Here is a 23,089-nt window from a genome sequence, read left to right on the forward strand (position 1 = left end):
TGGGCAATCTGTGTCAGAATTCCTTTAGGTGCTTCCGACTGAATTAGAAGCTCCAGGGCCCGGAAATCCGCATTTTAAACTTGCTCTGTAGGCGATTTGGATTCACACTAAAGACTGAGGACCACACTGTTCTAGGCACTGTTAGGTGCTGGGACCTAACACGAAACAAGGTAGACGTGGTTCCTGACTTCCCAGTATACTTATATAGGGGCTGGGGGACAGCTCATTAGTGATATGGGTGCTAGAATGGAAGAAGGAAGATCACATAGCAGGTGCACCTAGTTCAGACTGAGGAGGGTACCAAAGTCGAAACTGGAGGAGGGATCTGCAGCTCTAGAGATATCTGTACTTCAGGGAAATATGGGAGCTGTCAGCTGGTGGAGACGAAGGGCAGCCGTGACCGTGAACAAAATGGCCAGGAGGAAGGCATCGTGTGTGAAGCGGGCTAAGGACCGAATTGTGAAAGACCCCAAACCACCCAGCCTTCCATCCCCTAAGATATCTGTCTTTGCCTTCGCTGGCCCTTTCGCCCGTCCCTGATCCCTCAGAGAGACCCTCTGCGGAATACGCCCTCGCCCAGGGTCGCGGAGCAGCGCACTAACATCCTGTCGCTTCGGGACAGTCTTCCGGCTCTCAGCCTCCCCAAGCAAGGCGGGGTTAAGCTCGACCCAGGCGCTTCCCGGCTGCCAGGAGACAGCGCCGGACGCGCCAGCCCTGCGTGATGACGTCAGCGCGCCGCGCGCGCCGAGGGAGGAGCGGGCGCCGTGGGCCGGCTGGCGCGGGGGCTCCGGTAATACGGGCTGGGCGGGGGAGAGGAAGGGGCGGGGCAGGGAGCCCGCCAGAGTGCGGGGTCGCGGTCCGGACCCGGAGCACGAGCCCTAGAGCCTCTCAGCACTCGTCGCTTCTCCTAGCAGACCCCACCCGGCCTGGCGATGGAGTTTCCGGACCTCGGGGCTCACTGTTCGGAGCCGAGCTGTCAGCGCTTGGGTGAGGGGCGGAGCGTGCGGGGGGCGCGGCCCAGCGGAAAGGGACTTTGAACCGCAGGTGGGGAGGGAAGGGTGGGTTCCCAGGCTGGCAATGCCGGGGGGCGGGGCTTGAAGTTGGGGGGGGGTCGGGGCAGAGGGGGCGGGGCCAAGGAGGTAATGGACTTGGGAAGGGGCGGTGTGTCGCAAATAGGATGGTGTTTTCCTTCCGCTGAGTGGAAGGCTTGAGTGAGAGAGAAGGACATCGAGGTCCCCCTGTACCTGCAATCCGACCAACTCTCTGCAGATTTTCTGCCGCTTAAGTGTGATGCCTGCTTAGGCATCTTCTGCGCAGACCATGTGGCCTACGCCCAGCATCACTGTGGATCTGCTTACCAAAAGGTGAGGGGGCGATCCTCAGGGTGAAAACGGGCAGATGGAGAATGCGTGCAGAATCCCCCAAATCCGTGTCTTACATTTCTTCTCCCTTTTGTCTTTCTGAGGCTGTCAGTGCTGGGAAACACTGTTTTTTTGAGTGTTTGTGTTGGGTCCTATCCAAGTTCTTTCAGGACCAGAGATTTGTTGGACTGGGGTGGGCCACACACTGACCCTTGCTCCTTGACTATAGGATATCCAGGTACCTGTGTGCCCTCTCTGTAATGTGCCTGTGCCTGTGGCCAGAGGGGAGCCCCCTGACCGTGCTGTGGGAGAGCACATTGACAGAGACTGTCGCTCTGATCCAGCACAGCAAAAACGTAAGGTAAACATTGTAGGGGTCGGAACTACGGATGCCTGGAAACCCAAACAGCTAGTCAGAGTCTCAGCAGGGACAACCTTCTCACTTCACCTCAGATCTTTACCAATAAGTGTGAGCGCACTGGCTGCCGGCAGCGAGAAATGATGAAACTGACCTGTGAACGGTGTAGCCGAAACTTCTGCATCAAGCACCGGCACCCACTGGACCATGATTGCTCTGGGGAGGGGCACCCAACCAGCCGGGCAGGGTAATTGCAGCCAAGTCTTCTACTTGCCTTTGGGACTATTGCATTCTTTTGGAACTGACTCAAGCTCTGTCGTTACAAATTGGGGAGCTTCAACCATATCCCTGTCGGCTAGGGGAGTCTTTTAGCTTCCTTTTCAAGTGCATGTTTTTCCAGAATTCCCCTCCTGAATTCCTGGGTAAGGCTGGTTCTTGGAGACATGCCAACAATATCTTTCCCTACAGACTTGCTGCCATCTCCAGAGCACAAAATATGGCTTCTACAAGCACTGTCCCCAGCCCAAGTCGAACCATTCCTTCCTGTCCCTCTCCCAGCAGGTAGGCCTGCCCGTTTCCCTGCTCCCTGTTTTTCCCTTTCACACCTCTGACCTCCACCTCTTCAATGTTTGGTCATAGAGCCACAACCCAGTCTCCATCCTGGACAGCCCCTCCAGTGATTGCTTTGCAGAATGGCCTGGTGAGTTGGGCAGAGGTTGGATGGACAGAAACAAACACACAGAGAGTGAAGTCCAAGGACACTGGTCTTCTTTCTCCCTTTGCAGAGTGAGGATGAAGCTCTGCAGCGGGCCCTGGAAATGTCCCTGGCAGAGACCAAACCCCAGGTTCCAAGGTATGCTACCCTCTTGAGAAAGGGCAAGCTGTGGGCAAGGGTTTGATCTGGAGGGAGGTAGGTGGGACCACTCTGACACAATGCAAGATAATTGCTGGCAACTTGGGCTCAAAATTAAGATGAACTGTATCATCCTTGACAAGTTATTTAACCCATGGAGCCTTCATTTCCTCTATAAAAACGGGGACAATACTAACACCCACCTTGTAGTGTTGCTATGAAGATTGAGATAATCCCCAGCAGTGCTCGGCACCGTGAGGCCCGACACACACAGAGCAGATGTTCAAATTTTAGATCCTACCATCATCCAACTTAAACTGTTCCTCCCTCCCTCCCAGTTGTCAGGAGGAAGAAGACCTAGCTTTAGCACAAGCACTGTCAGCCAGTGAGGCAGAATACCAGCAGCAGCAGGTATGAGGCTGGGGTGAAGATGGGTGCTGCAGTGGGAGGGAGGAAGAAGTCAGGGATGGGGGTTCTTCTGAGTGGTGCAGAGTTTTGGAATGGTGGTTGTCCTTTGGTTTTCAGTATGACTCCAGCCTGTGCTGAGCTCTGAAATGAGGGTCGTCCCCTCATTTCCTTGACGTTGCACCCTGTCTTCCCTTCCTTCCCCTCTCCTTGCTCCAGGCCCAGAGCCGCAGCTCGAAGCCATCCAACTGCAGCCTGTGCTAGGGCCCTGGGCTTGGGGAGGGAGGTTCACCTGAGGAGGACTGTGGCCCTCACACCTCTAGGGTACACAGGGAGAGGCGGCCCGGAGTAGCCTGGAGGGCAGAGACAAGCGAGAGTGATGTGGAGGTCGCCCTGGGAGCCTCTGGAAGGCCTTGCTAGTGTTCCAGCTGCATGGGAGAGAGCAGCTAGCAACTGTTGCCTGGTTGGGCCCTCGGTGGATGCTGGCCAGGCCCTGCTCTCAGTCCTATCATCATGTCATCTCCCTTTTGCTGGAGCTGCCCTGACATGGAGTGGGCAGGAAGGGTCCTGGAGAAAATAAAGGATCTTGGCAGTTGATAGGATATACAAGTGGTGTGTTTCTCTCTCCTCTCTAACCTCAAACAGAAAAGCCGCATCAACAGTGCTCACCTGACATACGGGTAGAGGCCCACTGCAGTACCCCACCCCACAAAGCCACAGTGATCCTCACACAGGCCACATTTTTATTTCCCCAAAAGGTGTTTTTCTGAAAGGTCCCTTTCCCTTACTATAGCTAGCACCGCACCCCAAGACCAGGATGAAATAAGCTAGGGAAGGGGCGTACATCTTATTCCCTTCTGGGTTAGTCTTTGAGAGGGAAGTGGCCAAACTTTTGTCATCGTTCCATGGTCTGAGGCATAGTGTCTTCAGAGGTTTCTTCCTGTCCCTGCTGCTGCAGCTGCCACATGTCAGCATACACCCCACCTCGGGACAACAGAGCCTCATGCCTGGGGTGAGGAGGAAAGTGAGTCCCAACCATCAGTTTTACCCCAAGGGTCCTTGCCGCCAGCCCGCAGAGAGGATGGGATGGGCAAGGGAGGTCCCCTCCAGAAGCCTCTGGGACTTCACGCCCCCTTTCCTGGAGCTCTCAATTCAGAAGACCTGTCCTTTTGATCTATGTCTCTTACCGTCCCCTCTCCACGATGCAGCCATCCTTGATGACGAGGATCTGGTCAGCATTGACCACAGTTGAGAGCCTGAGAAGTCAAAGATCAGTTGCCTACTACCCCACCCAAAGCGGCCACACTGCCAGCCGCCCCAGGCCTGTAGTCCTGTACCTGTGTGCCACTACGATGGTAGTGCGGTTGGCACAGACTTTGGCCAGAGAAGCCTGGATGGCCCTCTCATTAGATGTATCCAGCGCTGACGTTGCCTGTAGAGAGGGTCCAGGTAAAACTGTTCCTGCCACTCAAAACCCCAATGGAAGGAGGAGGCAGGCTGCTGGCTGAGGCCTCAAGAATATACAAGAGCCTTGTTTGGGCTTGAGAACTGTAAAGTGTGTTTTGTGAGACGTGGATTCATGATATCTGTTCTAGGTGGGGACAGTGCCCAGCAGGAATGGCTTGAGCATACATAAGGGAGGAAGGAGGGGAGGAGACCCAGGGCGCACCTCATCCAGCAGAATGATGTCCGGAGCCTTGAGGATGGTGCGGGCAATGGCGACGCGCTGCTTCTCCCCACCGCTCAGCTTCAGTCCCCGCTCACCCACCTGTGTCCTGTACCCTGTGGATATTACCCACCACACGTTTCTTACGTGGAAGAAACAAGAAACGGAGGGAACAGGGGTCAGAGATTAACAGGACAACACCAGGAGGGGAGGGGACTCTCTGCAAAGGAATCTTACCTTCAGGGAAAGCCATAATGGCATCATGGATGCCTGCAGCCTGAGCAGCAGCCTCCACTTCATCATTCCCAGCTGTGACACGGCCGTAACGGATATTGTCAGCGATGGTGTCATTAAAGAGAACAGTATCTTGGGGCACAACTCCAATGTGAGACCGGAGAGAGGCCTGGGTCACCTAGGGCCAAAAGACCACACAATCTGCCTTGTGAGATACCCCCAGGGCCTGGGAGGTAGGGTGGGCTGGCCAGAAGCACATGGGATAAGAGGCCCTGTTAAGAATCCCACCATCACTGCCCCAGACCTTAGCCGTGTGGGCAAATCACTCCTCTGTGTTTCCCCATCTTCTCTTCCTGCTTCACCAGATTGCTGCCAATGTTTGGTTTGGTTTTGGGATAGAGTCTCACTCTGTCACCCAGGCTGGATTGCTGTGGCAAAATCTCGGCTCACTGCAGCCTTGACCTCCTGGGCTCACGCAATCCTTCCACCTCAGCTTCCTGAGTAGCTAAGACCACAGGTGCTTGCCACTATGTCAAGCTAATTTTTAATTTTTTGTTGAGATGGGGTTGTCGGGATATGCTGCCCAGCCTGGTCTCAAAATCCTGGACTCAAATGATCCTGCTGCCTTGACCTCCCAAAGTGTTGGGATTACGGGTGTAAGCCACCACACTTGGCTACAGAAGATCTTTGTACCTTTGTTTTTGTGTGTGTGTGTTTGTTTTTTGTTTTGAGACAGGGCATTGCTCTGTCACCTAGGCTGGAGTGCAGTGGCATGATCACAGCTCACTACAGCCTCCTGGTGGGACTACATGTGTGCGCCAGCATGGCCAGCTAATTTTTGTATTTTTTGTAGAGAGGGTGTTGTGCCATGTTGCCCAGGCTGGTCTTGAACTCCTGGGCTCAAGTGATCCACCTGCCTCGGCCTCCCAAAGTGCTGAGATTACAGGCATGAGCCACCTTTGTAGCTTTTATGGCACCATACAAATCCTTCATAGGACTACTTTACTTGTGTGACTGTAGGTTATATCATGCTAGAATGGCCCTATTTTGTTACAAGGGTGACATCTACTCTCTCTGGACACCCAGCCCTTATCATTCCTCCACACACAGACCCCTAAACTACAGTCTTCTCCTGAGCAACCTTACCTGTGAAATGTCCTGCCCGTCTATTCGGATGCAGCCAGAGCTGATGTCATAGAAGCGAAACAGCAGGCGCAAAATTGTGCTCTTCCCTGCCCCAGATGGGCCCACCTGTTGCAATGGAAACAGTGGAAAAAATCTCAGGGCCACTGGCTTTTTTTTCTTTTTTTTTGAGATCAAATCTCACTGTCACCCAGGCTGGAGTGCAATGGCACAATCTCAGCTCACTGGAACCTCCGACTCCCAGGTTCAAGTGATTCTCCTGCCTCAGCCTCCCGAGTAGTGGGATTATAGGCGCTCACCACCACGCCCAGCTAATTTTTGCATTTTTAGTAGAGATGGGGTTTCACCATGTTGGTCAGGCTGGTCTCAAGCTCCTGACCTTAGGTGATCTGGCCACTTAAGCCTCCCAAAGTCCTGGGATTACAGGCGTGTGCCACCACACCCGGCTGAGGCCCACTGGCTTTTAAGGTTCCCTCTCCAAGAGGTCACCGATGTCCGTGGAGGCTGCACCATTCAATCCTGTTGCCTGTCGTGACTGGGCTCTCTGACTCCACACCCTGGGTCACGAGCTACCATGGGCACTGAATGAGGGAAGCTTGAGGCATCTGGGCCAAGTGGCTGAGTCTCCTCTCACCAGGGCCAGTGTCTGTCCAGGCATCACAGTGAAAGACACGTCCTGCAGAGTCTCCCGCCTACAAGGAAGGGTGGTTGCTCAGCAGGCGCCTTCCATCACCAGAGCTGCTAGTAGGCCCTGCCCCTCCCCTGCCCAGGCTCTTTTCCAAAAGCAGGGATTCAGAGCAGTGAGAGGCAGGAAGGCAGTGTGCAGAAAAGCACAGAAAAGCAAAGGAAGGCCTCACCCATCGGCGTAGCTGAAGTGCACGTTCTCAAACTCAATTCGGCCCTTCTGAAAGCGAAGGGGCCCTGCTCCAGGAAGGTCCTTCACCTGGAAGGGCACCACCCATGTGTGCTGAGGTTCTCAGCTTTGTATTTTCCAAGCACAAGAAACACCACACAGCTCCTCCTTCCCCAAATCCTACTCCTCTCCCTTCACTCACTTCTGTCTCCTCTTTAAGCAAGTCAAACATGTTCTCCATGTCAATGAAGTTGGTCTGGATCATCCTGCAAAAAGGTGCTGGTTAGGACTTCTCTGAGTAGCCAGGAAATAGTAATGTGCCCTGGACAGGTGAGGGCCAGGGCTCAGATTACCTGTAGTAGGTGCCAAACCAATTGAGGGGCATGTACAGCTGGATGATGTAGGTACCAAAGAGCACATAGTCCCCAACCTGTGGCGATCAAGGAAGCGGACCACGTCACGGGAGGCCTGCAGGCTGCTCTTCTTGTGTCACCCTGCCCACTTCCTAGCCAAGAGCCTGGTGGCCCAGACACAGGCCCCAGGCCCCCTTTTCCTTGTGCCCCACTCTCTCATCCAAGATCCTGCCTCACCTGTAGTTTCTGCTCACTGACAAAGTATGCACAAAGCAGGGAGCCGGCGAGGAGCCCAAGCCCAATCACCAGGTTCTGGGTCTGATTTAGTAAAACCAGTGAAGCGCTGGACTTCCACTCCAAACCCTGAGGGCAATAACACAGGAAGAGGAATGTCCTATACACGATGGCCATCAGTGAGTCCAAACCTGGGCCCAGGCCCCTTCCACCCCAACACTCGACTATTACTCCTGGCCCTGAAAATTCTACCAGGCCAGGGCATTATTCTCTGGAGGCCTCAAACTAGCATCCTCACCTGATATTTGATGATGGCCTCTCGATAGCGTTCCACTTCATAACTCTCGGCGTTGTAATACTTCACCTGATGAATTCAAACCAAAATTATTTGGTATGGGCACAACACATGGCACTTGGGTCATTCCCCCCAACTCTCAGTCCTCCTTCCTTATTTCAAACATCACACAAACATCACACCCCCAGCTCTCTGTCAGCCCCAGTGGTCCTAGCCACACTCCTCCACATCTCCACACCTTACACCACTGCCACTGGGGCCTCTGTTACCGTCTCAAAGTTTAGCAGAGAGTCCACTGCTCGTGCCCGGGTAGCATTTTCCTGTGTGTTCATAGCGCGGCGAAACTTGGTTCTCCACTCAGTGACCACAATGGTCAGGGCTGGCGGGTGACAGGATGGGGAACAGAATAGGACATCATCCCCAAAAGCAGAGACCAAATGTCAACGTCCACTACCTGCCATGTACACACTAAACCTATGCTCAAGCCCAGAGACCCAGATTCCACAGGGAGGCATCTCTGCAACCTGCACAAAGCCTCATGTGTAGAAAACGCTTTTGGTAAACAAATGAAAGCAAGCTGCATCTTGTTACACAAATGAAGCTTCCTTGACCTGTGTCCACAGTGCAGACTTAACGTGACAAGAATGTCCTTCCCCAGCCCCCTCAGCTAGATTGAGCTAAGGTTTGATTTGATAGAAGAGACCCGCCCATCACATGAGGAGCACCAGGAGCCCGTTCAAGTCCACCAATCCAACACCTCCCATAGGTGGGTCACTTGAGTGGGGACAGAGCTCATGGCCAAGGGAGTCTCTGGATAGTTCACGGAGATGGTGTCACCCAGCAGCACTCACTGAGGTAAAGACTCATGCACAGGAACACAATGAGGCCAAACCAGGCGTTGAAGAACATGCTGAAGTAGATGATGCCAATGACGATGTCAGCCAGCGTGGGGATGACATTGAACACCAGGTAGCTAGGAGGGCAGGTCAAGTGAATAAGAAAGGTTTGGGGGCTTAAACCCAGCAACCCTGCCTCTAGACATTTCAGGGTAGTGTTTTATTTTCAAGCAACAGACTGGAACCAGTCTTAATTGATTCTACCCTCAAGAGGTGGGTGGCTAAATCAACCATGCCCAAACTACAGAATTCTCTGTATCAATTACAATGAATGAAGGAGACCTTCAGGCATGAAAGAAAAACATATCTCCATAATGTTCTGGTAATAAGCAACTCTGAGAATGATGGCTATGTCACAATACCATTTGTTTTAGCAAAAACCTCCACGATACCATATTAGTTATGTGAGTCTGCATATATAGTATGTATGTAAAAATGCAAAAAAGCAGAACCCAGCCGGGCACGATGGCTCACAGCTGTAGTCCCAGCACTTTGGAAGGCCAGGTGGGCAGATCACGAGGCCAGGAGTTCAAGGCCAGCCTGGCCAACATGGTGAAACCCCGTCTCTACTAAAAATACAACAATTAGCCAGGCACGTTGGTGCACATCCGTAATTCCAGCTATTCAGGAGGCTGAGGCAGGAGAATTGCTTGAACTTGGGAGGCAGACATTGCAGTGAGCAGAGATTACACCACTGTACTCCAGCTTGGGTGACAGAGCGTGACTCTGTCTCAAAAAAAGAGCAGAACCCAACATACTAAACAGTGGGAAGCTCTGAAGAAGTGAGGGCAGCTCGAAAGAGATTTGCCCTCTGCCTGCATTACCTGAGTTATTAGGAGGGCATGTATACAATAATCCTATGATTTAAAAAACACTAAGGTGGGAGGGGCAGCTCCTCAGGCAAGGTCTGTTCTCTTCCTCCTACAGGCTCCTCTCCCTGCTTCTCTGGCTCCACCCTCCCACATGCCCTTTCCACTGGGGTGGCACCTGAGCAGCCCTGTGACACTGGATGTGCCCCGATCCGCGATCCGCAGCACCTCCCCTGTGCGGCGCCCCAGGTGCCAGCGCAGTGAGAGCTCGTGCAGGTGGGAGAAGATGCGCAGCTCCATCCGCCGAGACGTGAACTGCTGCACCCGGATCCACAAGAAGGTGCGCAGGTTGCTCACGAAGCCTGTAGGGAGCCAGGGGAGGCCTCAGTAGGGCCTGGGAGCTGAGGGATGTCAGCCCAGCACCAGGAAGTGAAAGGTCTGAGAGCACATGGGGGCTGGGGAGGAATGCTGACGGAGGTGGATGGTGAGGGAATGCCTGTGGGAAGGGACTGTACCTAGCAGGGTGAGGGCGGAGTCTCTCATACCTGTACTGCCAGTGCCACCCCCCTGGAGGAACTTGAGGAAGACGTAGCTGGTAACAGTCCAGGCCAGAGAGCTCCAAGGTGCCTTCTCAGTCAGCAAGTTCACTGTGGAGAAAATGGGTCAGAGCCCACTTATGGCACCCAGGACTCTCTTCAGGCAAAATGGCCCCAGGTACCAGCCACAGCCTCTTTCTGACCACCCAGCTCTGTCCCACCTCCCTAGGTAAGGACCACCCCAGCCACCAAACTGATGAAGGACCAGCACACTGAGCTGGTGCTCCTCCTGCTCACCAATGTTCCTATAGAATATAGGCACCAACACGTTGAGTGCCCTTTCCAAACCCATGAGCCCCAGGCAGATGAGCACCACCAGCTGCAGAGCTGGACTCCCTCGAGGCCACAGGTAGCCACTCAGGAGGCGGAGCTTCCTGCCAAAATCTCGCCAGGTAGACTGTTGGGCTGTTGACTGAACCTAGGATGGTGAAACACATAGGAGGGGAGCTCAGAAATCAAGCAAGTGCACTAGCCAGAAACCCATTAGGGAAAAACATATTGGGTTATAGCTCCCAGGTATCTCAGACCCACAAGTGATCCTTGATGGGGTCAGAAAAACTAAGTTGCAAACTGATATTTGGAAAAGAAGCATTTCATTTTGCAGGGAAGGAATGATGACAGGGAATAAAATGAAGAGACTCTAGGATTCAGAAACTGAGGTGAGGCCTGGTGCAGTGGCTCATGCCTGTAATCCCAGCACTTTGGGAGGACGAGGCAGGTGGATCACCTGAGGTCAGGAGTTCAAGACCAGCCTGGCCAACACGATGAAACCCCATCTCTACTAAAAATACAAAAATTAGCTGGGTGTGGTGGTACACACCCGTAATCCCAGCTACTTGGGAGGCTGAGGCACGAGAATTGTTTGAACCCAGGAGGCAGAGGGTGCAGTGAGCCGAGATTGCGCCACTACACTCCAGTCTGGGCGACAGAGCAAGATTCTGTCTTAAAAACAAAAAGAGGCTGGGTGCGGTGGCTCACGCCTATAATCCCAGCACTTTGGGAAGCTGAGGCAGGCGGAACACGAGGTTAAGAGATCAAGACCATCCTGGCCAACGCTGTGAAACCCTGTCTCTACTAAAAATACAAAAATTAGCTGGGCATGGCGGCATGCGCCTGTAGTCCCAGCTACTCAGGAGGCTGAGGCAGGAGAATCGCTTGAACCTGGGAGGCAGAGGTTGCAGTGAGCCGAGATTACGCCACTGCACTCCAGCCTGGTGACAGAGCAAGACCCTGTCTCCAAAAAAAAAAGAAACTGAGGTGTACCTGGCTCCTTTCCACATCTTGGTCCTCTTCATGAACCTGCAATGTATAGGACTGGGGACGAAGTCCAGGGGCCCAGAGACCCAGGACAAACAGCCCTCCAGAGACCACATACCGCAGCACCCACAGGCTAAACTGAACCTAGAAGGAAATATAAGTGGAGAGAGTATCATTGAGAATAAAATTTCATTGTATTACTACTTATAATAGGGCCAGGGACTGGTGTCAGGAACACATGCAGCACTTACAGGCTTAAAAAAAAAAAAAAAAAAAAGCAAAACCACAGTGACTCAGCAAAGGCACACCCCACCAGCTGGCTATCAGCTCCCCGCAGGACTCAGCCCCTCCCTTCTCCCTTTGCTTAGAGGCATCCTAAAGCCTGGAAGCAGTGTGACTGGACAGGCAGTGCTTTCTCCCAGGCCCGGCCTGCAGAGGCTTCCCCCTCCCTACAGAGTCCCTCACCTGCTGGCCCAAGTCCGCCCTTGCCCACCACCACTGTGGGCTGTTCCAAGACACCAGTGCCAAGTTCTCGGCTGCAAACGCCACAGTCCAGAGAAGCAGGAGACCCGGGCTGTGCCTGAACTTGATCCAAATGCCCATTGCCAGACGCTGCCGTGCCTGGCTCCGCTCCACGACGAGCAGCCACAGGCCACAGGCGCCGGCCAGACTCTCCAGCACGGAGGCCAGCAGTAGGTAGCTTGGCAGTGGGGCCCCCCGGGCAGTGCCCACCCGGCCAGCCAGGCCGGCCAGGGGCAGCGCCACCTGAAATGTGGCCAGAAGCAGCTGCAGCACGTAGGGAGAGACGCGAGGGCCGGCCCCCCAAGACAGCGAATCAGTACCAGCGGGCCGCTCCCGGGGTCTGCAGGGAAGAGCCAGCACCAAGGCCAGAGCCCCCAGCGCCATCCGCGTCGAGGGCACCAGCGTGAAGAAGAAGCAGGGGCTCAGGCCATCCTGCATCCAGGCCGGACCCACGGGCCCTTCGGCCTCGCAGTAGTTGCCCACAGTCACCATGGCAATGCGTGGACGCCGGCCAGGGCTAAGGGCACTGCGGGACCAAAGGACGGGACTGATCACTCGGAGAGGGGCGAGGACATCCGGGTGCTCGGCTCACGTAGCCGCTGGGCGCTAAGCTGCGGGGGTCCCGGGAAGGGACGCACGTGGACCAGGCCTCACTGCCCACTCCCCTCGCGCACGCGCCGCCGCCACGCACTCACGCAGGGCACGTACGCCGTCTGAGCCCAGCCCCGCTCGCTCTGGGCCTGGGACCCTTCCGCCGACTGCAGGCCCACGGGAATGCTCGGTTTTGGACTCGCACCGAGCTCCACAGCTGTAGCCCCGCCCACATGACCGCCTCCAGCCCCTACCAGGGTTCCCATTGGCCAAATGTCTCCGAAGGGGGGCGGGGGAAATGGTGCACGCGAGGAATGCAAAATAGAGGGGCAGAGCCGGCTTGTTTACGTGCTCAGAGAGGGAAATCTGACCACCACGTTCGGCTGGAAACCTCCACGGAATCGTGGCTTGGGGCTGGAAACAGACCTCCACAGAACCGGGGGTCGGAAGCTGCCCTTCCGCCAGCCGCCTAGCTCAGCGTATCTGAGCAACGGCCTAAACATAACTTTCTTCTAGACCCCGGCCGAGTCCATCCCATTTCTCTTGTTCCCAGGATTCTAACCGCGCGAGACAAGAAGAAGTCTGGTCAAACTCCCTTTTTATTAAGGGTTATCAAGCTGTACACGGTCCGTACCCTGCTCCGCTCCGAGTTCGGGCAGCGCAATTCACCACTCTCCCAAAGCCGGACCACAGCTGGGTGAGGGGTGGGACAGAGTAGGAGCAGTCCCAGCATGCAGTGCAGCAGCCCAAAGCCTCGGGCGAGGCATCGCCCTTCATCCCCCTCCAGGGGACAGCGAGATGCGGGCCAGAGCTCTCTTGCTGGGACGTACACAGCTGAGGTCACCCTCCAGCCCGGTATGTCCCATGTGCAGGTGATGGGGGGTACGATAAGCAGCAATGAGGGCCCAGGAAGACCTTAGTCTCCTGGGGGCCCATCCTAAAAGTTGGAAAGGGCAGCAAAGTATTTCCATCCTGCTCCTACAATTTAGAAACCTTCTTTCTTAGTGTCAAAAGATAGCGTTGAGTGGAGCTGGAAGCTAGGGCCTTCACCCCAACGCAAAGCAAAAGCCGAACGGAATGGGAGCAAGCAAACAGAACAGGAGCAAGCAGCACACACAGGCCAGTGATGTGCAGGAAGCGGAGAGAGGTGAGCCGGTTGCAGCACTGGGCGAGAACTGCGGGTGAGGTAAGGGCCACAGCCTGACCTGCTCATCTATTGAGGGGGCTAGGGAAGGTTGCAGGGGTTGAGGGTCCAGGCCCAACCTCCCCACTCCACAGTTGGCACAGGTTCTCCCTGCTTGGCAGCTTCTGTGGTGGGCAGCCCTCTGGAGACTTGCAGGGGTAGGTGTAAAGGTGGCAGTACTGGGGCTGGGCTGGGGACCGGTTTCTAGCACCACACTCTGAGCCAAGGGGGTCCTGGGGATGAGGCTAGAGTCCTGTGTGCCCTCGGTTCCTAGGCCCCAAATTCCTCTCCTGGGGCTGTGGCAAGCGCCCAGTGTTGGCACCTCCATTGGCCAGGCACAGACACACAAACACCACACACGTGGGGCCAGGCAACACTCAGAGGAGCCCTCCCATGGCGGAAAGACGGGATGGGATGGCAGGGCAGCGGTGGCCTCCATCCTGGGCCATAGGAACCCTGCTCAGCTTTGTCTATACCTGTGGAGAGAAAGGGTTGGTAACAGAGATAGTCTTCAGCTACTGGTTGATACCTGCTAGCCCCATAGAAACCTAGAGATAAAGGGACAGGAAAGGTTGATTCCTGGGGAGGTAAGGAAAGGAAAAACCAAGCCCTGCAGAGCAGCTGAGAAAAGAAGGGGTAGTGTATTTTGGAGGGGAGGGTACAGAATCTCTGCGTGGGGGTGGGGCATACCTTCCTTCCCCTGAAAGGCTGTTACCTCACCCTGTAAGTTACTACTTCTGGCACTTGTTCCTAGGCCCTGGGGCCCTTACCTTGTGCACCTGAGGGGGTAGCTCATCCTCCGAGCCCTCTTCGGGCACGGGCTCAGGGTGCCTTGATGCCGACTGCCCATCTTCCGCCCACCCTCCAAGAGGCAGCCGAGAGAAATGAGAGGGAGCCCGGGGCACTGTGCCAGGATCTGGAGACAAGTAAGAGTAAGTATACTCACAGAAGGAACACAAGAATGAGGAACAGGCTGGGGGCTGCTTGGGGGGGTGAGTCTTTGGGCCTGGTCCCTCAGACCACTTTCCTCCCCATGAGAGGCCCTGGAAGAACTACTCTTCCCTGCAGCCTGTTTCCTTCTATACCCCCAACTAGATACCTGTGATGCCACCGTAGCGCCTCTGGAAGCCCCCGTGCAGGGCGGTGGTCTCGGGAGCTCCAGGCCGGGGTGCTGCACAGGGATAGCTGGCAGAGCGAGGGATAGACTGGGGGGCCCGGGCGCCCTCGCCCCCTTCATCAGGGGCACTTTCTCCACTCTCATCACTCTCCCGGCGGTGCCATACATGCCGCTCAGGTTCGGCCTGGGCCTGCTGCTTGTGGAGCTGGAGAAATGGGGGGCTCATTAGTGGGGGACAGAAGGATGTCCATCTGAAACAGCTGCCCTCCAACCTGCTATCAGTCAGTTCCTGCTTTATCCCTTCCCTGAGAATCCTTGCCTCAGAGCACCTATTATGTTAATAGTGTGTAATATACCTCTCATCTTTGCAGGTTACATTCACAGCAGATCCCCCGAAGAAGCTTGTGTTGTAATGGCCCTCATTTTACCTATTCATTTGATTCAAGAACAAACCGACTGATGGTCTAAGGGCCAGGCACTCTTTTAGGTGTGCGGAGACAGCAGTGAACAAAACAGACAGAAATGCCAGCCCTTGTGAGGCTTATATACTGGTAGAGGGGATATAGAATAAGTAAATAAATAAGGAAAAAGCACGGTATGTCACATGGTGCTAAATGCTATGGAGAAAACTAAGACAGGAAGACTCAGAAGGGTAGGCAAGGAAGCCTACTGAGAGTGATCAGAGAAAGTCTCAGGGAAACGGCAGCTGCAGAGACCTGCGAAGAAGAAGGAGGAGGCCATCTGGATATCCCAGGGAAGTGGATTCTAGGCAGGGGAAACTGCAAGCGTGTGAAGGCCCTGGATGAGAGCACGCTTAGCTAAAAAGAATATTAAGAAAGTAGATACGGGATTGGGGGTGGCAGAGCAGGTAAATGGCAGAGAAGGGTTTGGAACCCCCGTCTTACTTCTCCGCATCTAAACCCTCCACTCTGTTTTTCAGCTGCGTACTCACCTGGTGCATATAGAGGGCATGCAGGCTCATCTCTGTGGACGCGTATTCCGACAGCATCAGGCTCTGCAGCTGTCCTTCCCACACGCTGCTCCCGGAGCTGGCTGTCCTGGCATCCACCCTGTCTCTCCCAGTACAGACAGACAGCAGCTGTGAACTTTTCCAAGACCCACACAAGCTGCTGAGGGCTGCCATGCCCTCCCATCTTGGCCCCCATTTACTCACCCAGAGCCTGTCATGGTGCTGTGCGCCCGGCCTGTGGGCGCCTGCACGGGTTGCAGCGGGGAGAAGGAGCGCAGGGCAGAGGCCACTTCAGCCCTGTGCCTGGAGCCCTGCAGGTCTCTGGGCAGTGGAGGGCCCCGGCAGGATGAGCCAGCTACTACATTTGCAATAAGGCTCAGGGGCTATGAAAGAAAGAGGTAGGTAGAATTCTTAAGGAACGAAAAAGGCCTCCGGGGTCCCGTAGTATTCTGTATCTCAGGCCCCAGTGGTGCATACTGAAGAGACAGAAGGAAGCCTTCCACCCCATGCCCGGTCCTCAACTCCCAGCTCCTGAAGTCCACTCTGCCCATCATCTCCCAGGCCCCAGGAACACACCTCAGACTCAGATTGTAAGGACTGGATAGACGTAAAGAGGGCATTTTCAGGGAGCAGACCCCCTTGGGCGAGGCTAGCAGCTGCTCCATCCCGCTGAACCTGCTCCTTGAGGAAGCCTAGGAAGGCTGTGCTCTCACGCGGTGGCTGCCAGCCAGGGTTGGTGATGGCAAAGTGCATGAGTGACAACTCTGTCTTTCCATCCTCGGCTTGCTGGTACACTGAGGCCTCTGTCTGCCCAGCAGACAGCCACTGCACAAGGAAGAGCAGAGTAAGCAGGACTGTTCTCTGCCAGGAGCCTTCCTGCACCTTTCCTGTTAGTGGAGAGGCCTTACCCTTGGAGGATGGAAACCACAGTGCATTGTCAATCTTTCCCAGGGGCCCTGGTGCCCCCCACCCCAGGCGGGGCCGCATGCTGAGCAGTTACTTGTGTTGTGCCTTTCTTAAGGGAGCTTGGCCAAGGGTGCAAATTGGCTGAAATCCAGCCCAGGCTCCCAAGCAGTGTGCCCCGGTATAGGATTGCCTTTGTGTAACTCAGAAGAGGTGTCTTTTTGCGGTTTTCCCAAAGACACTGTATGTTCCAGCATTATCCCTGGCCACCTGGCTCCCCCCTCTCCCAGTACCTGGGGATGACCATGCTGGCGAACATCCATCTGAGCAAAGGAGCAGGTATCTCCCACACCAACGACCTCCACGGTGAAGTTTCGGAAGAAGTCTATAATCTCCAGGGCCCGTGGGCGCAGGCAGAAGATGAGGATGAGGGGTGTGACAATGGGGCTCAGCAACTCTTCCAAAATGAACACCTAAAAGGGCGGGACCAAGGTCACAAGCGAGCAGGAGAGAGCCCAGCCCTCACCACCAAGCTACCAGCCAGTCTCTAGCAGGCCCTAACTCCAACTCCACTCACTGCCTTGTACTGGAAGAGCTGGGCAAACTCGTCCCGGGTCTGTGAGCGGTGGGCATTACCCTGCCAGTGGTCAGGCATGTAGTGGATGTGAGCGAGGATCACGCGGAGCAGCTGCTCAGGGCAGAACACCATGTGCTGGTCCGGGATAAAGGACCTAGTGGGATCAGGGTCATGGTGAGATGTAAGCGTTTCCCAGGAATGCTAGATGGCTTGCTCCCCACCGCGGCCCTGGCCCACCTGCACACGGTCACGGTGACCCCCAGGAGTGTGACGGTGGTCAGGACGTGTTCCACAGCCAACACATCTTCGTCATAAATGGTGAGCGCAATAAGCACAGCCAGGATGGAGCCAGCGAAGAAGGCTCCATTCTTGGCCAGCAGTGTCAAAAGAGGTGACAAGAAGCAATTCATATACTTGGAGGCGGGCTTGTAGCCACGGTTGAGGCGGGACTGCAGCTCGTGCTCCAGCTCGTTGAAGTGGCGGAGGTAGCAGCGGCCATAGAGTGACCAGCAGCGTGCTCCCAGGGCCCCCGGCTCCCGCTTCAGCACCTCAGCATAGCTGAAGAAGGCATAGAGGATTTGCCATATGAGGATGAGGGGGCACAGCAGGAAGTTAGCGATGCCAATCCACAGGATGCGGTTGCTGAGGCGCTGGGCCAGCTCTAGCCGTTGCCCCCCACGTTTGTACTCGGCCTTGAGGCTCCATTCATTGAGAAACAGAGAGCCAGGTCCCCAGAAGAGGATCAGCTCAAAATTGTACTTGAGGCCACGGGTGAAGAAGACGGCCTCCCCGAGGCCAGGCAGGCGGAAGCGCAGAGGCAGGAGGGATTTGTTAACCAGTGCCACCATGTAGTTCTGGAAACGGAGGATGCGGTGGTAGATGTCCAGTTCTGTCAGCTCACGTTTGTGGATGCAGATCTGGTGCTCCTTCTGAGTCTGCACGATCCGGGCCTGCACTTCCTGCCACGTGCAATACGGAAGGGCAGACTGCAGGGTGAGGTGGGGAAGAGACAAAGTATGGAAGGTGGAGTTGTTGCCTCGACCCCTTTGCCCTGTATTAGAAGTGAGGTTCAGGGGTTGTGAGCTTAAGAGACACTTCCTGACCTGCCAATGACAGATAAGGACAACTGATGCCCAGGTATACACCCATACCTCCCAATACATCTTAGACTATGGGCTAAGTGCCCAACTTCCCAGTCTTACCATAGGGATGCGCAGAGCATGCAGGTAGAAGGAGTGGATCTCCCAGTAGCAGCAAATGTTATAGATGAACTTGATAAGCCGGTGGATCCAGAAGACACCAGCAATGAACAGGATGGTGATAAGGGAGCCATTTTCCTGAATCCTGGTGGGAAAAAAGAAGGGGAGGAGAGGTGGCCCTTGAGGAAGGAGTCTTGGCAGAGACGCTGCTATCCTGAAGTATTTTTGCAAGACTGAGCTTGAGTCAGTTCTGGAGTATGAGTTGCTGCCTCAGACTCCACTCTATTACCCACCTGCTAGCAGAACTCAAGGCTATGGTGTCCTCTTGACTTGCAGCCCTTACCTGGCACTACAGACCTGAGCAGGCAAAAAGGCGTCTGGCAGAGTGACCTTGACAGGTTCAGTAGGGTGAAGACTGTGGTTCACCATCTTGTTGGCAAATAGGATGTCATAGTCCACGCAGCTGACCAGGAAGGTAGTGAAGGCAACCACAAAGAGGAACTGCCTGGAGAGTTGGAAAGAAGGAGTGCAGTCTGAGAGCCAGAGAGGACCCAGTGAAACCCAGTGGAAAGAGAAGAGTCTGGAGGTAGCAGAACAAGACTGGGAACTGGAAGGGCCTGGAGAACTCCCAGTGGGCCCTCTCTGCTCCTCAGCCCCACAGAACTGTCTCAGGCCCACTCTTTGCTCTTAGCCTCAGCTGCCACAGCTGCAGCCTGCTTTCCTCACCTCATGGTAACCTCAGCCACCACTTCTGGACTCTTGAAGGTTTCATCCTGTGGGTCTCTGATCTCCAGTCCCTGATTGCCTTTTGAGGTTGTAGTTAAAAGCCCTTGGGGGAGTTTTCTGATTGAAGGAGGGCTTCTTAGCCCCTTCCCCTTTGGCAATGCTATATGGCTTCTCTCTCCCAGGAGGCTCTCTGCCTAGGAGCAGGCCATGGTACAGCCAAGGCAGAACAGAGGCTTTTCTCTGTGGCTGGCATCTCTGAGACCTCCTGACTGAACAATGTAATTTCCACTGGAGCGTTGAGATGATCAAGGTCAAGACCTGAGTTCTTTTTTCTTTTCCTTTTTTTTTTTTTTTTTTTTGAGAGAGAATCTCACTCCGTCACCTGGGCTGGAGTGCAGTGGCACAATCTCAGCTCACTGCAACCTCCACCTCCCAGGTTCAAGTGATTCTTGTGCCTCAGCCTCCCAAGTAGCTGGGACTACAGGCGTGCGCTACCACACGCCTGGCTAATTTTTGTATTTTTAGGGCCTCCCAAAGTGCTGGGATTATAGGTGTGAGCTGCCGCGCCCAACCAAGGCCTGGGTTCTCTTCATGGAAGAGATAAGCCTTGGAAAGCTTTTCTTGTGAGAAAGCTTGGCCGGGCATGGTGGCTCATGCCTGTAATCCCTGCACTTTGGGAGGCCGAGGTAGGTGAATAACCTAACCTGAGGTCAGGAGTTCGAGACCAGCCTGGCCAACTTGGTGAACTCCCATCTCTACTAAAAATACAAAAACAATTAGCCAGGCATGGTGGCACATACCTGTTGTCCCAGCTACTAAGGAGGCTGAGGCAGGAGAATCACTTGAACCTGGGAGGCAGAGACTGCACCGAGCCAAGATCGCACCACTGCACTCCTGCCTGGGCGACAGAGTGAGACTCACTCCATCTCAAAAAAAAAGAAAGGTGAAGCTGTAAGTTTTGGTGCCACACCCAGTCCCTGAACTACAGAGGTTTACAAAGTTTTAGCCTAGGACTGAGTTGTACTGGCAGGTTGGGCCAGGTGTGAGTGCAAGGAGAGGAAAGACTAAGACGTATTCTTTCACCACATCATCTGTCCCTTCTTATACTTACATGAGCTCAAAGATCTCCCCGATGAGCATACATGTGAAGCCATTCTTCTGGTGCAGATTATAAACGTATAATTGTTAAGAAAAAGTGGTCAGTAAAGATAGCAGGTAAGAGCACAGACTTTGGTATCAACACACTCAAGCTTAAGTCCTGGCTCTGTGACTTTCTAGCTGTGTGACTTTACCAAGTTACTTAACCTCTCAACTTTTGTCTGTCCACAGTGGCACATTAGGAATGAATAACACTTATCTCATAGGAGTATTAGGTCTGAGATAATGCATGTAAAGTATTTAACACAGAGCTGACACAGAATGAGTCAAAAGATGTTACTTTTTACGATTATTAACATCCCATCAAAAATGAGGCTCGGCTGGGTGTGGTGGCTCACGCCTGTAATCCTAACACTTTGGGAGGCCGAGGGGAGTGGATCACTTGAGGTCAGGAGGTTCAAGACCAGCCTTGCCAACAATGGTGAAACCCTGTCTCTATGAAAAATACAAAAAATAGCCAGGCATCGTGGTAGGTGCCTGTAATCCCAGCTACGTGGGAGAGTGAGTGATGCAGGAGAATCGCTTGAACCCGGCAGGTGGAGGTTGCAGTGAGCTGAGATTGCCCCTGGACTCTAGCAGCAACAGAGACTCCATCTCAAAAAAAAAAAAAAAAAAAATGGAGGCTTACCCTTAGAAAGGCTCCACAAATTAACACCACAAAGTAGACACGGGCACACGGATCTTGGTAAATGTGGGCTATCATTACTTAACGATGATTTTACCAGCCTCTTTCAGCCTCAGGATGAGCTCCATTCCCCATTCCAGGTATTAGAGTCAAACCTACCCCCACCTTCCACCAGAGACCCGGCTTAGAGAGACATTAACGGTCCCAGAGCTCCAACTCAGAAACACAAAGGATATTCGAGAGAAGAAGAGGTCAAGGTTTTCAATATGGTGCCACGGTGCTGTGGGATAGGAACAGAGATGTCAGAGCTCTGGGAGAACACATGCCCCTTGCTCCCTCCATGGTCTTCCATCAGCTCTCCCTATGGCTGTCATGTCCAAGAACTCACACTTGCTCCCCTCAGCGACGTGCACCAACAGGTCCTCCTCCCCTGGGGGTGAATCACTGTAGGAGGCCTCTAGGCGCTGGTATTCAGTGTCAAACTGCGCCATCACCACCACCCCCTGTCCACCTTGACCACCTGCCAATGAGGAAGAAGAGACCCTGATTCAGTTCTAGCTGCTGCCCACGAGCTGCCCTGCCTAGTGCAAAAAGGAGTAAGAAAGTACCCTTGGGCTTTGTCTCCACTACCAGCCTGCTTGGCTCAGAGGCAGAGAAGTAGTAACACAAGGAAGGCAGTAAGCTCAGGGCTGGGGGGGCCTTAACTCTGGCCAGTCTGGGCGTCTACTGCTACCTTCCTGGCCCAAAGCCAGAATCTGCCCCTTTGTTGGGGGCTGTTTCATCTTCTATTTAATGGACAGAAAAGTCCCTCCCCCACCCATCCTGGAAACCCTGGTCTCCCAAGAGACTAGCAGGTTGGAAGCACTTTGCAAACAAATGTTTGAGAAAAGCACATGGCCCTACCAGCTCCATGGACAGTATGTGCTCCACTCCAGCCCTCGATGCTCTGCAGCTGCTGGAGGAGAAGATGTCAGGCCCCAGAGAGTGGGGAGTGGGGATATAAAGGAACCCAACCCTCCCACCCATCCACACCCCATGAAGAGGAGGCCAAGCATGGGGCAGGAAGGCTGCAGTGAGGAAGAAGCACCCTTCCAGCCCAGGACTACGAGCACTTCCTCCGGCTGCGCTAAACAGGGCCACTCTTCCAACTCCAGAGTCTCAAGAAATAACTTAGGGACCCCATGGAGAATGAATGGGTACAGACCTGAGGCCAGGGGCCCCTCTGGACTATTTCTTCATTGCCCCACCTTAGCCTCAGAAATGACATACTTCTCAAGGTCCACAAAACCCCAAGAGAGTCTTTCCTGAAGAGGACCTTTCTGGTCCCCCTTTTCTTACTTCCCTAGCACCAAAGATCCAGCCGGTGAGCAAACCTGCTGGATGGGAAACCTTGACTGGGTCAGTGTAGACCCCAGATCCTAGGTGAATTTGTGGGTTCCCTAGGTCCTGGGAGCCAGGCATGGTCGTGGTACTCACCTGTCCGTGCAGCCCCTGGGGGCCGTGGATCTTGGCCCAGCCTGGCCCCGGTGGGATTCCCTGGGCTAGTGAGAGTCCTGGCCCTCAGGGAAGTCACCACTCACAGGGTCCGTGTGGACCAGGGCCCGTGGAGCCCCGGCCGGCTGGGCCTGGGCTCAGGGGTTCCTGCGGATGTTGCAGGGATCGAATCAGCCCTACAGCTGATAGCCCGGGTGGGCTGGCTTGCCTCCCCACATCCAGCCGCGGCGACCGTGGACCGGAGTCCACCTAGCCCCAGGGTCGCCCGGCCCCAGGCCAAGGGCTGGCAGCTCCCAACAGCGGACAACCTCGCGCGCGGCCCCGGCGCCCGCGCGCGCCCTCGTCTGCGCGCGCCCGCAATCAAAACATTCCGGCTGCACGCCCCCGCCCCGCCGGCGGCGCCCCTTCCCCCGTTACCTGCCGCGAGCTCACTTAGGGCTCCGCAGGCACCCCGAGCAAGGCCAGACACGGGCCCTGGGATTCCAATAACCGTCTCACGTCTCACCTCAGAAACAGCGACCCGTGTGATTCCAGAGGCTCCGCCGGCTCGGCTCGGCTCGGCCCGGCCCGATCCGGAGCGCTAGGCCCGGTGTCTGCCACTCACTGTCACCCGCAGCCAGGCTGGCCAATAAGCACGGGGGGTGGAGACACAACTGCCAATTCTTGGCTTCAGGGATGAGACTAAAGGCTCGAGGCGGGTCTTGGACAGTC

At 54.8% G+C, this 23,089-nt stretch overlaps 3 protein-coding genes across 53 annotated transcripts; 1 reads left to right on the plus strand and 2 right to left on the minus strand.

Moving 5' to 3' along the window:
• The first annotated feature begins 739 nt into the window (after positions 1–739).
• ZFAND2B (zinc finger AN1-type containing 2B) lies at positions 740–3,581 on the plus strand. 23 transcript variants are annotated; one of them, XM_074010234.1, is made up of 10 exons: positions 740–790; positions 915–987; positions 1,157–1,364; positions 1,591–1,722; positions 1,815–1,966; positions 2,188–2,280; positions 2,359–2,419; positions 2,505–2,572; positions 2,911–2,983; positions 3,197–3,581. In XM_074010234.1, the coding sequence occupies exons 5-10, from the start codon at positions 1,860–1,862 to the stop codon at positions 3,239–3,241; spliced, it is 447 nt and encodes a 148-aa protein (XP_073866335.1). In that variant the 5' UTR covers positions 740–790; positions 915–987; positions 1,157–1,364; positions 1,591–1,722; positions 1,815–1,859; the 3' UTR covers positions 3,242–3,581. The 23 variants fall into 23 exon arrangements, with proteins under 23 accessions (XP_073866335.1, XP_073866329.1, XP_065382201.1 ...); XM_074010228.1 differs by having other exon boundaries at positions 3,301–3,581; XM_065526129.2 differs by having other exon boundaries at positions 1,591–1,717; positions 3,301–3,581.
• Positions 3,582–3,700: 119 nt separating this feature from the next.
• Positions 3,701–12,611, minus strand: ABCB6 (ATP binding cassette subfamily B member 6 (LAN blood group)). 2 transcript variants are annotated; one of them, XR_012421494.1, is made up of 19 exons: positions 11,779–12,611; positions 11,320–11,457; positions 10,294–10,474; positions 10,006–10,107; positions 9,639–9,822; positions 8,607–8,728; positions 8,025–8,134; positions 7,759–7,824; positions 7,464–7,589; positions 7,227–7,303; positions 7,076–7,139; positions 6,878–6,963; positions 6,400–6,712; positions 6,024–6,128; positions 4,881–5,055; positions 4,647–4,759; positions 4,315–4,409; positions 4,165–4,233; positions 3,701–3,984 (listed from the first exon to the last, which is right to left on the minus strand). XR_012421494.1 is itself a non-coding variant. In XM_005574365.5 (19 exons), the coding sequence occupies exons 1-19, from the start codon at positions 12,325–12,327 to the stop codon at positions 3,873–3,875; spliced, it is 2,532 nt and encodes an 843-aa protein (XP_005574422.3). In that variant the 5' UTR covers positions 12,328–12,611; the 3' UTR covers positions 3,701–3,872. The 2 variants fall into 2 exon arrangements, 1 of the variants encoding a protein (XP_005574422.3); XM_005574365.5 differs by having other exon boundaries at positions 6,655–6,712.
• A 396-nt stretch (positions 12,612–13,007) lies between these two features.
• Positions 13,008–22,980, minus strand: ATG9A (autophagy related 9A). 28 transcript variants are annotated; one of them, XR_012421503.1, is made up of 18 exons: positions 22,884–22,980; positions 22,361–22,525; positions 21,788–21,836; positions 21,273–21,404; positions 21,121–21,164; positions 20,213–20,277; positions 19,902–20,027; positions 18,719–18,880; positions 18,379–18,520; positions 17,414–18,162; positions 17,236–17,330; positions 16,893–17,072; positions 16,273–16,521; positions 15,901–16,079; positions 15,679–15,796; positions 14,709–14,931; positions 14,380–14,525; positions 13,008–14,085 (listed from the first exon to the last, which is right to left on the minus strand). XR_012421503.1 is itself a non-coding variant. In XM_074010196.1 (18 exons), exons 8-18 carry the CDS (start codon positions 18,802–18,804, stop codon positions 14,080–14,082), a joined length of 2,232 nt encoding a protein of 743 aa, XP_073866297.1. In that variant the 5' UTR covers positions 18,805–18,880; positions 19,902–20,027; positions 20,213–20,277; positions 21,121–21,164; positions 21,273–21,404; positions 21,788–21,839; positions 22,361–22,525; positions 22,884–22,980; the 3' UTR covers positions 13,008–14,079. The 28 variants fall into 28 exon arrangements, 19 of the variants coding, with proteins under 19 accessions (XP_073866297.1, XP_073866299.1, XP_073866296.1 ...); XM_074010196.1 differs by having other exon boundaries at positions 17,177–17,330; positions 21,788–21,839; XR_012421502.1 differs by lacking the exon at positions 22,361–22,525 and having other exon boundaries at positions 21,788–21,839.
• Positions 22,981–23,089: the final 109 nt, after the last annotated feature.

Source organism: Macaca fascicularis, chromosome 12 (genome assembly GCF_037993035.2).
Source record: "Macaca fascicularis isolate 582-1 chromosome 12, T2T-MFA8v1.1".
NCBI classification, from domain to species: domain Eukaryota; kingdom Metazoa; phylum Chordata; class Mammalia; order Primates; family Cercopithecidae; genus Macaca; species Macaca fascicularis.

What these genes read in the sequence shown, in the direction of transcription:
- ATG9A (XM_005574363.4), bottom strand. Translation starts at nt 21,375, where the DNA reads ATGGCGCAGTTTGACACTGAATACCAGCGCCTAGAGGCCTCCTACAGT. An exon ending in TTGACCTCTTCTTCTCTCGA is followed by an intron (nt 20,278 to 21,120) that starts ATATCCTTTGTG and finishes TAACAATTATAC; the next exon opens with GTTTATAATCTGCACCAGAA. An exon ending in GCGCTACGGTGGCATCACAG is followed by an intron (nt 14,526 to 14,708) that starts GTATCTAGTTGG and finishes ACTTGTCTCCAG; the next exon opens with ATCCTGGCACAGTGCCCCGG.
- ZFAND2B (XM_005574345.5), top strand. Translation starts at nt 933, where the DNA reads ATGGAGTTTCCGGACCTCGGGGCTCACTGTTCGGAGCCGAGCTGTCAG. An exon ending in GCCGAGCTGTCAGCGCTTGG is followed by an intron (nt 988 to 1,269) that starts GTGAGGGGCGGA and finishes AACTCTCTGCAG; the next exon opens with ATTTTCTGCCGCTTAAGTGT. An exon ending in CAGCACAGCAAAAACGTAAG is followed by an intron (nt 1,723 to 1,814) that starts GTAAACATTGTA and finishes ACTTCACCTCAG; the next exon opens with ATCTTTACCAATAAGTGTGA.
- ABCB6 (XM_005574365.5), bottom strand. Translation starts at nt 12,327, where the DNA reads ATGGTGACTGTGGGCAACTACTGCGAGGCCGAAGGGCCCGTGGGTCCG. An exon ending in TGCTTAAAGAGGAGACAGAA is followed by an intron (nt 6,964 to 7,075) that starts GTGAGTGAAGGG and finishes GTGCCCTTCCAG; the next exon opens with GTGAAGGACCTTCCTGGAGC. An exon ending in CATTATGGCTTTCCCTGAAG is followed by an intron (nt 4,760 to 4,880) that starts GTAAGATTCCTT and finishes TAATATCCACAG; the next exon opens with GGTACAGGACACAGGTGGGT.